Source organism: Xyrauchen texanus, chromosome 11 (assembly GCF_025860055.1).
Source record: "Xyrauchen texanus isolate HMW12.3.18 chromosome 11, RBS_HiC_50CHRs, whole genome shotgun sequence".
NCBI classification, from domain to species: Eukaryota; Metazoa; Chordata; class Actinopteri; order Cypriniformes; family Catostomidae; genus Xyrauchen; species Xyrauchen texanus.
Genome location: NC_068286.1, coordinates 11592211 through 11605054, shown reverse-complemented (window position 1 = coordinate 11605054; position 12844 = coordinate 11592211). Strand labels below are relative to the sequence as shown.

Below are 12844 nucleotides of genomic sequence, written 5' to 3'. Positions count from 1 at the left end.
GAGATGATATTCTTCTCACCATAATCGTACAGTGCAGTTATTTAAATTACCATAGATTTTGTCAGTTTGAACCAGTCTGGCCATTCTCTGTTGACATCTCTCAACAAGGCATTTCCATCCAAAGAACTGCGCTTACTGGATGATTTTGTTTTTGGCACCATTTGGAGTAAATTCTAGAGAATATTGTGTGAAAATCAGGAGATCAGCAGTTAAAGAAATACTCAAACCAGCCCATCTGGCACCAAAATTGTTGGTGCCACATGGGCTCGTTTGAGTATTTCTGTAACTTCTGATCTCCAGTGATTTCATGCACAACAGTCTCGAATTTACAACAAATGATGCCAAAAACAAAAAAATATCCAATTCCTTGTTGATTAGAGGTCAACTAGGCTTCTCACAATAAGTTGCTGAAATTTTGGCTAATTCCTCCAGACAGAACTGGTGTAACATAGTCAGGTTAGAAGGCCTCCTTATTCACACATGCTTTTTCAGTGATTGAGGTCAGAGCTTAGTGATGGGATGGCCACTCCAATACCTTGACTTTGTTGTCCTTAAGCCATTTTGCCACAACTTTGGAGGTATGCTTGGGGTCATTGCCTCCTTGGAAGACCCATTTGCGACAGAGATTTAACTTCCTGGCTGATGTTGCTTCGATATATCCACAATTTCCTTCATGATGTCATCTATTTTGTGAAATGCACCAGTCCCTCCAGCAGCAAAGCACCCCCGCAACATGATGCTGCCACCCCCATGCTTCACGGTTGGGATGGTGTTCTTTAGCTTGCCTCACCATTTTTCCTTCAAACATAATGGTCATTATGGCCAAACAACATTTAAATTCTTCATCAGACCAGAGGACATTTCTCTATAAAGTAATATTTTTTCCCCCATGTGTATTTGTAAACTTTAGTCTGGCTTTTTTATGATTGTTTTGGAGCAGTGGCTTCTTGCTTGCCGAGCAGCCTCAGGCTATATCGATGTAGGACTCGTTTTAATGTGGATATAGATTCTTGTCTACCCGTTTTCTCCATCTTCACAAGGTCCTTTTCTGTTCTGGGATTGATTTGCACAAATACATTCATCTCTAGGAGACAATGCGTTATTCAAATAAAAATGAAACTATATCTGTAAACAAATGTTGGAAAAATTACTTGTAATGCACAAAGTAGATGTCCTAAACGACTTGACAAAACTATATTATTATAATATTAATTATAATAACTATAATATTAATATTCAACCCAAGTCTATGTAAAATTCTGACTTAAACTGTATATAATATACATGTGCAGTCAGGAGCGGTGGAATCATAGTGGTTTAGAATCTGAGCTGGTAACATGAAGGTTACTGGTTTAAACTCCAGAAAGGTTCATTTATTCAGCATTAATGTTTTAGAACATAATTTCTTACGAGTGATAATGCACAACAAGTATGTAAATGACATTAAATGGCAATTAGACAGGACAGGTAGTCCTATAATAGACAATGCTTGTTTTCCCTCACAGTAGAGAAAAGCATATAGTAAAGGAGCTCATAGAAGCTGACTTTGTTTCTCTAATTGTGCAAGGATGGAGAACTGGCCAATCAGCAAACCCTTCCTGCAGAGAAATGGAGCCAGATAACTCATGTAGTACAAAATGTTTTTTAATTCTCCAACCAAACAACTAACCACAATTAACAGAAGTAAAAAAAGGAATCCCCCACCAATCCCCTGGAATAAAATAAAGTTAGACAAATAGAGAAGTGGGGTTTATGGGCAAGATCATATGAAAATAAAACTGGGCGTTTCTTTCTTCTATGGTCACAGAAACCACACTGAGCCACAAGTAGGGAGAGCTGGATAACAGCCACCAAAACTTCAGCTCATCTGGATTGCTCAACTAGAGAAAAAGAAAAATGATTGTGAAAAATAAAAAAACAGAACATTAGCCAACAGTGATTACACCTAAAAACTATTGGTGAAATCAAGCTTTACTCTCAAAGTTGTGGTATATAAATATCCGGCTTTGAAAAACTATTATGTTCAGATATTTTGAATCAAGCAGATTCCAAATGAACCCTAAACATGAGATGCTCTTACTGTAGGTGGAGATGTCAATTTCCTCAGGCAACTCTGCTACATTGACTTCAAAACGGTCCTGCACATCATTCAGGGTCTTTGCATCGGTCTCATCTGAAACAAAGGTAATGGCCAATCCTTTTGTGCCAAATCTACCAGCACGAGCTACCTGAAGGGAAGAGGACAAAATAATCATCGAGTTTAACAATGTTAAGATGCCTGTGTTACAACATAACATTCCAGAAAGAACATTGGAATTTGAATGCCCAAAAATCAGCGATTAGACCCGTCATGATTATTAAATAACTGTCTGATCACGGTTATTTGAGACAACCGCGGTTCGATAAAATAACCGCAATCTGATGGTTATTTAATAATATGACAGGTCTAATCGCTGCTGTATAATGTTAAGTCTAAAAAACAAACACAATGAAACAGCAGTTCATGCTGAACATGTGTGTAATCTACAGATTTTAGTCTTTAGGCCATATTGATTTCAGTTGGTTTAATTGTGCAGCCCTAATTTTAATTTCCCAGTCTTCAGTCATTAGAGTTTTTTTAATGAGTACAATGCTGTTGTGCAGCAAACACATATATGTACCCTATGCAGATATGTGTCTGAATCCTCAGGCATGTCATAATTGAAAACAATGTTAACTCGCTCAATATCCATCCCACGACCAAATAGATTAGTCGCCACCAGGATCCTCCGTTGAAAATCTTTAAACTGTTGATACCGAGACAATCTGTGGTACAGAGAATGAGAAAGTGAATAAATGAGTGAGTGGTAACGAAACAGATGTAAGCATTTCACACGTCTTTTATAGCCAATAAAATTATTTGCATATCTTCTCCCAGCAGATAATCTTCAATGGACACTTCAAATTTATTTCAAGATAATGTGATCGAAAGCCTGTCTCACCTCTCTTCTTGAGCCATGCCTCTGTGGATCGCAATGGCAGGGAAATTCTGTTCAATCAGCAGCTGAGACAAAGCCACACAGCGTGGAACAGACTTCACAAATATTACCACCTATAATTCACAGAAACAGAGTTGACAAGTGCTAGCACACAAGATAGACAAGGCTGTTGAATGTACTAAGCAGATATTCAAAACAAAATGAAAGTCACCAAATCACCTGGTTGAACTCAAGAACGTCAAGTAGGTCAAACAGTTTGCGGTTCTTCTCGCTGTCCTTCAATTTGACATAGTATTGCTGAAGACCATGAAGGGTGAGTTTAGTCTCATCATCAACGAACACCTCCATTGGCTGAGAGAAAAGGAAGACCATTACAATAAGGAACAAAGAACTATTAAATTCTGTCCGATTTGAGCTCACATGAAATGTGTTTACACAATTTCTGAGCGAAATCGGTGCGTTGACCCCAAGTTCTATTGCAAACAGAGACATGTACACACACCATTTTATGAACGACACAAAGCAGGAGTACTCACATCTTGCATGAACTTGCGACAGACTGGTCGGATCTCTTTGCTCAGTGTGGCGCTGAACATCATGCACTGCTTTTCATGAGGAGTCAGTCTGAATATGTCCTGGACATCCCGCCTCATATCTAACAAACACACACTGTTAGACTTAAAGCACACACTCATTATTTTTTGTGTTTATGGAATTCAACAGGCATTCACTGAATCTAAAATTCTGTGAAAAATAAAAAAATAATATCGGCTTGATTAGAAAGAATCATGAGGCTGCATGTCCCAATGCAAATCACTACAATAGTTCCCCACCCAGCACTGTCTTGGGACACATTGACCAGGGAACTCTTGTAGTGATTTGTGAGCATTTCCACAGAGCGCTTCTTCGTTTGAGTGGGAGATACAGCCTGGATACAGCCCATTTTCGAGAGAGCAGGACACCTTATAAGAGCTGCAGGTACGGTGACATAATTTTTGCATCATTGCCGGTACGGATTCCAGGAAATGTTAATGAAGTTATGTGCATTAAAATTTCCAGTAGAAACCATCCAGGTATTGTCCAGAGCACTTAAGGACAAATAAGAGTTTATATAACCATTTCTTTTCTGATCATTTTGTTGTGCATCTTATTAATTTAGTTGTGAAGTGACTTCATTTGGTTGTGTTGTGTACCGTCTTGGCCACCAAGTTAATACTAAAATTTAAAACGGTTGCCATACCAGTCTTTCTGCAGCATCGGTAGTACCGACTCAATTCGGTACCCAAGTGCTGTCCGTCTGTCAGGTGACTGCTTTCTAACAATCATGTGCATACATGCTCTCAAGAGGGCTCACAGTATTGCGACTGTGCACATGCACTTCTTGGCGAGGTATTAAAGCAAACCAATTGGCTAATTTTTATATTTCAACTTACGATATAGAAATCATCTTGGACTTAAAATGTCAATTTTCGGCATAGATGCAGAATTACTCAAAAGCAAAATGATTTTTAATTAACCAGCGCCAATACCAACTTTAATCCCAATCTCTCACCAACAGCGAACTTTTCTGTTCATTTCTGTCATACAAAAAATTTATATTTCTCCTGTCAAACTATAAACCAATCTGAAAACAAAATGAAACCCACCCAGCTGCTCCAGCATCTTGTCGCACTCATCCAAAACAAAGTGTTTAACGTTTTTGAGGTTGAGTGTCTTGTTGCGAATGAGGGCAAGGATCCTCCCTGGTGTTCCCACCACGATGTGAGGGCAGCTCTTCTTCAACACTTCCTCATCATTCTTTATTGACAAGCCACCGAAAAAGACGGCACACTTAACATTGGACATGTACTTAGAGAAGCGCTCATACTCTTTACTGATCTGGAAGGCCAGTTCACGTGTGTGGCACATAACCAACACAGAGACCTGTGGAGAAGAAATGAGGAGGGTGAGAAATTTGGTTGATTTCCCAATCACTAACAACAGCAATGGCAAATACTAGACTTAATCTGCATTCAGGGTAACCACGTGCAGCAAATAGGAATAAAAACAGCTGCATGGACCAACAAAGATGAATTCTAGCCAACAGCTGTTTGTGTTTGTCATTTTAAACAATTAAAGGTGCAATATTTAAAAATGTTCATGTAAAATTCTACTTTTTTTTTTGCCAATGTGTGAATTGCTTGTAACAACTTAAAAAATGAGCCCTTCCCGGACTTCACAGGTTGCCTATTAAAGCCTGTAGACTGATTTTCATGCAAAGGGAGCGGGTCGTTTTGCCAGGAAAATCCAAAGGATGTGACGTTTATGCGAGCTCCCGAGAGCCTTGCCTCAGACAGTAATAGCTTCTCTTCTGTCATTCAACAGAGTCAACAAACTGCAACACTATGCTAATCTGCTAATCTAGCAAACATACGGCTCCCAGCACACCACCGACTCCTACATAAACTCAAGAGTAATCCAAAAAAGAAATAAATGGTATCTATTGAATCCCGTCTGGCTAAGCGGGAACATGATCGTGGTCGAGCAAAAACTAGAGTGAACATCGGCAGGGCATTTGATTCCTGGAGGGACCTTGGTTTGTTTTTGGGGATCAAAACAGACCCTGAATTGGCATTCTTCTTATTGGACAGGTAAGCTTGCATAACTGCAAAACATGTGAAATATAGTGCCGTAAGGATCGATTGGTGTAATTTTAGCTAACTTGATCTTGCCTGCACAGTAACAGTCATAAACAATGTTAATCTGTAATTATTCAGCAAGGTAAACTACAATAACACATTAAATGAATGCTAGACAATGTTTAAGAGAAAAAGACCCAGTCATTAGTGTGATGTATCTTGGTTATACAGAAAATATTTACATTATTATTATAAAACAATAGCGTATCGATATATCAAAATGACAGTTGTGATGGAATCACATCAATACTGAATTGTGTGTTTATAACATATTTATAATGTACAGTCTATTTTATAAATGGCTACTGTCATCATCCACCAAATTAAGCTAACAGCTATTGATAAAGCTGGCAAGCTAGCTAACGCCAACATGGGCTATCCTATAAATGGAGTCAATGTATCATGCAAATAAAAGTGATGACTTCAAACTACAGTCTCACATAGACCTATATCCACTTTGTTTTAGCCCTGGAGTCAAACATAATATACAGTCTCAAAGTTAGTAAAACAATCATAACTGTAATTTGAATTATGCTACCTCATCTGTCAGCATGATGTCGGTGAATCACGTTGTCTCTTTGTATGTTACGTCATTGTTTTGGCCGATGCTCGCATCCCTATGGAGTGTGAGCATTAGCACGAGCAACAGGTAGCTGCAGTTCACTTAACGGCCACAGGTGTCATTAATAACAAGGGTTTCTGAATCTTACATACTGCACCTTTAAAGGGATAGTTCATCCATAAGGAACATTTTCATGATTTACTCTCCCTCCTGGCATTCCAGATGTGCATGACTTTCTTCTGCAGAACACAAATGAAGTTTTTAGAAGACTTATTCAGCTCTGTAGGTCCATACAATGCAAGTGAGTAGGTGACAACATTTTAAAGTTCCAAAATCCACATAAAAGGATTTTAAAAGTAATCCATAAGACTCCAGTGGTTAAATCAATGTGTTCAGACATGATATAACAGGTGTGGGTGAGCAACAGATAAATATTTAATTCATTATCATAAATTCTCATCTCTGCCCAGTAGGTGGGGGTGCGATATGCACAAATAATGTGAACCACCAAAAACAGGAAAAAGGACTTAAAACTTGATCTGTTTCTCACCCAAACCCATAGCTTCAGAAGATGATGTGCTTTTATGTTACCCTTATTCATTCACTTTCATTATATGGACCTACAGAGGTGAAATATTCTTCTAAAAATCTTTGTGTTTAGCAGATAAAGAAATTAATGCACATCTGGGATGACATGAGGTTGACAAAATTATGGGAATTTTATTTTTGGGTGATCTATTCCTTTAAAAGGAATATTCTGGGTTCAAAACAAATTATGCTCCTTCGATATCATTTGTGGCATAATGTTGATTACCACAAAAAAATCATTTTGGCACATCCCTCTTTTTCAAAAAATAAAACAAAAAAAAAAAACAAACAAAGAGTTTGCAGAGAGGCACTTACAATGGAAGTGAATGGGGCCAATTTTTAGAGGGTTTAAAAAGGCAGAAATGTAAATGGTATCTTTTTATAAAAGCACTGGTTAAAACTTGTATATTATTAAAGCTGAAAGTGTCTTTTCATGGTTGCTTTAGGGTCTAAATTTTAGAGGTCAACTGATATACCGTGGTTGCCGATTTATCGGCACCAATAACTATAATTATCGTCAAAAATCCACACCGACAGTTTTTCTAGTTGCATCCGGTGCTGGAGCGGTTGGGAAGGGTCCGTTGTCATTATACAGTATGAGAGCGGCCTCTATCATTTCACTGATGACTTGTGGTGTTTGATTTGACTCACAAAAACTTCAGATGTGGATTTAAACATCAACAATGAAAATACATACTATTATGTATATAGCAAACTACACTACAGTGCATATCATATTATTATAAAGTAATTCATTTGTTGACTAGATGATGCATTAGTAGAGAACAGCGGTATATCTGCCGACAAGGCTGAAGGACGCTAATATTAAAGCTAACCTCAAGCGGTTAGAACAATGTCACAAATGCACACAAGTCCTACCAAAATTTATAAATGTCATGATTGTTACCATCCATTACAGTCTATTAACATTAGTTTATATCTAGCTGGTCACGTTTATGCATTCGTTAGCCAGCTAAATTGCATATTTAAAGCTAGTGATGTGAGAAAGCAAATTAATATCTTCATGCAGCTGAGAGAAACGTATAAACAGATCAGAAAAGCATCTGATTTAAATAAAAAAATGTTTATCCTCACAGTAATACGATGACTTCAGATCGATCACATTCTTGCGCTAAAAAAGGATACAGTGCAAAAAATATAGTTTAACAGAAAGCAGGTGTCTCAATATGCCTTTAAAGTTCTTTTTAATTCGACACATCATCTAAAAACATTATCTAAAAAAAAGGGTAAACAAAAGACGTTCGTCTAGCACGTGTTTACATAGAAAAACAAACAGATGGTTGCAAAAGCGTTCGGTGTGAACAGCCCCTTACAGTTGATGGAGGTCTTTGACCGTTGCGTCTAGCTCTCTTATAAGCGTTTCTCAGATTAAGCAATGAGTTGTTTAAATGCTTTGTCAGGAAAGATGTTCCACTTGGAAATGTGTTTCTCGAGATCCCTGCGTTCGGTTCCAGTTTGTAGTGTTCCATCTATTTGAACAGCCCCTGGCCTGGGCTCATCATCTGAGCCACTTCACCACCGAGTTCAGCCGAATACCACTGCCATCAGTGAATATTGCTACTCTACATACAACTGTACTGAATAAAAAACAATGTGGTATTTCGCTGTTATTATGAAGCTTGAGACTGGAGTAGTAGAAATCAGTGTAACACCATGTGAACCATCGATTTTACTTTTGACTTAACATTTGAGTATATAACTTTTTATTTATTTTATGCACATTAGCTGAAAAGAATAGCCAGGATAGTAATGTTCTATGCAATATAACAGTGCAGAATGATTTATATATTTATTGTGCCCTCATGTGGACTAAGGAAACAATGTCAATTTAAAAATCAGCTGACTTTAAAATTTGAATATTAGTTCTTATATATTTATTTCATTTAAAAAAATACAATACATTGTCATGGTTCTGTCAGTATTGTTTATTTTTGTAATAAAGTTACAAATTTTACTTTCAGTATCAATTTTAAAAACTATCGGTCAATTAATCAGTTATCTACAGGTACTGCCCAACTTATCGGTAAATTCCACTGTCGGTCGACCTCTACTACATTAAAATGGCAAGTGGCTACTAAGTTGTCAAATTGAATATAACGAAAAGGTTAGCAAACAAATTTATAACCAAAATCATGTTAACATGTATTATTAATATCTTCTGGCTATACTTTTGAAACAGTGAGCAAGTTAACATTTACGGATTGCCCTATTCACTTCTATTGATAATGCCTCACTGCTTTTTTTTATAAGAAAAGGAGGGAAGGGTTGAAATACATTTTTGTGGTAAACAACATTATGCCACAAATGCTGTTGATTGAAATAATTTGTAGGAACAATATTTGCCCAGCTGCTCTTAAAAAAAAAAAAAAAAGTTTTGTATCATATTAGCTATCAAAGAACTAATACTATACCTAAAAGTTACTTGACAAAACTTCATATAAACCACTGGCTAAACGGTTACAAATGGCAAAACAACAGCTGTCCAACATCTGAAATGTGCTGCCTTTGGAGGTTGTATATGGAAGAACATTGAAAATAAGGGGCTTTGAACAGTTTGGAAACGGAGACAAATTTCCATTCATTCAAAAACGCTCAAAAACACAAACTGATTAGACAGCAAGGCTGCAAGTCAGATGCAGCCAGAGTGTTTGAGTTTAGAAGTGAAATTTCTAGATTGGTACACACACACCTGTCCATCCACTGGCTCGATCTGTTGGAGAGTCGCAAGCACAAATACGGCAGTTTTTCCCATACCAGACTTTGCCTGGCACAGGATGTCCATGCCTAGAATGGCTTGTGGAATGCACTCATGTTGGACTGAGGAAATATACACACACAGTCATTAAGTCAAGAACCAAAACATTATCAAATACATTTTTTTTTGCCAAATATAAGGTCTGATTTTTTAACACAGATTCAAGAAACACCATAACACTGGGTTGTGGTTTACATTTGTTAAACACACACAAACCAAATTGTCAAGGTCATTCAAAACCACAAAGCCATTTTATATATCCAAGATATATACACAGGGGTCATCTAATGGATTAACTGAATATTTCCAATGCAATACATAGCACTATATTCTCAAAACCATTTAACTTAATAAATCCTCACCCTCAGAAGGATGTTCGAAGCCACAGTCAACAATGGCGCGGAGCAGCTCTGGTTTTAGCAGGAAATCACGGAAGCCGGAGCTGTGAATGGAGACGTAGGAGCCTTTAACCTCCTTCTTGCCAGCTGGGACAGCACTGTCTGCTACGGTCTGTGGCTCCTCATCCTCCTCGTAGTCCAACAGTTCGTTTTCAACATCGTTTTCGGCCATGATTACTTTTGGTGTAAGGAAAACAACGTCAAAGAAAAGCAAAGATATCATCTCACTGTCTGCCAAGTAACTACTAGATGTTTTTCTTGATTTTACATTTATGCATTTGGTAAACAATTTCATCCAAAGCAACTTGCAGTGCATTCAAGGCACATTGTATCAGTTTGTGTGTTCCCTGAAAATCAAACCCATGATCATGGCATTGGAAACACAATGCTCTACCAGTTGAGCTGCAGAAACCCATGTAAAAGGGTTGTTGCAAAGTTTGTCCAAGGAAAACATCTAGTTGTACAAACATGTATAAAGTTCATAATTTAATGTGTCTATGCTCATTTCAAGCAGTTTCTAAATGCATCTGTAGCATTTTCTAAAAATATGTTTTAACCATTTAAGTCAATTGGTTTAACCATCAAGTAAAAGGTATTAAAATACTTTCATTGTACCTTGAATACACACGAGTACACAATTTTATCCTTAATTTCACAATTTAATCCTTAATGGACTCACTGCTTGTTTTACTTTTAAATAATGAGATAGGGGGCCTGGGTAGCTCAGTGAGTATTGATGCGGACAACCAACCCTGGAGTCGAGAGTTCGAATCCAGGTGCTGAGTGACTCCAGCCAGGTCTCCTAAGCAACAAAATTAGCCTGGTTGCTAGGGAGGGTAGAGTAACATGGGGTAACCTCCTCGTGGTTGCGATTAGTGGTTCTCGCTCTCAATGGTGTGCGTGGCAAGTTGTGTGTGGATCGTGGAGAATAGCATGAGCCTCCACATGCTGGGATTTCTCTGCAGTGTCATGCACATTGAGCCACATGATAAGATGTGTGGATTGACTGTCTCAGAAGTGGAGGCAACTGAGACTTGTCCTCCACCACCCGGATTGAGGCGAGTAACCACACCACCACGAGGGCCTAGCAAGTAATGGGCATTTCAAATTGGGGTGAAAAATATTATTATTATTAATAATAATTAAAAAAAGAAATGAGAATTCCAAAATACTTGTCAACCCCCCAAGAATTCCAGCTTTTAGGCCTTTTTTATTTTATTGGATATGGACGGTTACACCACTTTTAATAATTTTTCTTTTACTTTAAGCCCCTGAAAAACACTAACAGAATGACTTTGAACTCAGAAAGACATAACAGTAAATATTTAATTGTGAATTGCATTATAACGCATTTTTGAATAACTCAATCAAGTCATTAACCTAAACACTCCACTATGTCAATGCATGAAAATGTTCTACTTTAATAGGAGAACATGATAAACTAGTACGTCTAGACAAAATAACTAAAGGAGAACATCAAGCTCTATCCACCGCCATTAAATTGCAGTTATTTATTACCTTGGCTTAAATGGTCTCTTTTAACGATACGAAGTCGTTAATACCAGCTGATGCTATGTAAAACCTGTCCCGACTTACTGCTCGCCAACCGCTCATCGCGCCAGACAAGAGGCGCAATTCTATATAAATCGCTATTCTGACCTAAAGGAGACCCGCGCTGTTCGTATATTCATTGTATTTAGATTATGCATGAACTCGAAATCGCATGAGATATACGAAGACATAAAAATGGGGCCATTTAATCGTAAATCGGTTTCGGTTTTGCGTTAAGGCATTGAGTGCTTGTTGGAAGCACGGCTACAGAAACGCGAGATCTCCACCACTGTCCATTTCTGCTGTTTTATGACGTCTCAGAAATAAAATGTAAACGGGGACCGAAAGACAAACTGTGCCTCTAATGATCGCGTGTTACAATGATCTAGGACAATTCAAACGTATAAATAAAACTTAATTTACCTTAATATGTTGGTGCGGAACGTCAGAACTCACGAATCGTGTGATTAGGCCTTCAATGTAAAGCGCTTCCCGGTAATGAAAACGCAGCGCTCGAATTGGCTGTATTCGACGTCAATAATGGTTGACAAGAGAGAAAAGCTTTTGATTGGGTAACAGAAATGCGCGTCGACTTTTGAGGGCGGGTTTAAAAAGCAGTTGTGGAAATTCGCACTTCACCAGCCTTAATTCCCTAAAGTGTTCACAAGAGGACACTACATACTATGTTTTGCTTTTAATGATATACTATAGCTGTATCACAGACATGGTCAAAGTATTTATCCTGGAAAAAAATAAAAAATAATTATATATATATATATCGTTCATGAGATATTTTGAACAAAACATATATAATAAAGAACATAAATTATTTGATCAATGATGCCTCTTTTTTTTATGTAAAACGTGTTATTCAACTAATTAATTCTTATCCTGAAAAAATAAATTACCTGAAAAAAACACCACAACAATAAGATGAATGTGGCTTAACGTCAGAAGATAAATTGGACGAACTGGTCTGAACAGTTACCCCAGTAAACTACTCGGCAAGGGATTGGTGAAATTAGCTGTCATTCATGACCAGTCCTCCGATTTGTCCTCCTATTGGTTGTCCGCTTATCAATCAAATGGGATCTGCTGACGTTATACGATGCACTAAGCTTTATTCTGAACGAGACCCCCAAATAAACAGAGTAGACGGCAGTAATGGATTAATTCTTATCGCCTACTTATCGTAATAAACTTGTGATTGTTTATATCGATATTTTCCTTAAATTACGATCAGCGTGGTAGGCGGGACCTGGGCGGTGCTTTCTCTTGTAGGCGTCGACCGCAGCTCTCCTTGAGGAAGCTCG

The 12844-nt window shown here is 37.8% G+C and overlaps 1 protein-coding gene across 1 annotated transcript; it reads right to left on the bottom strand.

The window, feature by feature from the left end:
* Positions 1-1351: 1351 nt before the first annotated feature.
* On the bottom strand, positions 1352-12036 carry LOC127651611 (ATP-dependent RNA helicase DDX39A-like). The gene is made up of 10 exons (XM_052137529.1): positions 11955-12036; positions 9945-10157; positions 9517-9644; positions 4625-4901; positions 3515-3633; positions 3198-3329; positions 2982-3091; positions 2661-2805; positions 2081-2228; positions 1352-1880 (listed from the first exon to the last, which is right to left on the bottom strand). The coding sequence occupies exons 2-10, from the start codon at positions 10150-10152 to the stop codon at positions 1864-1866; spliced, it is 1284 nt and encodes a 427-aa protein (XP_051993489.1). The 5' UTR covers positions 10153-10157; positions 11955-12036; the 3' UTR covers positions 1352-1863.
* Positions 12037-12844: the final 808 nt, after the last annotated feature.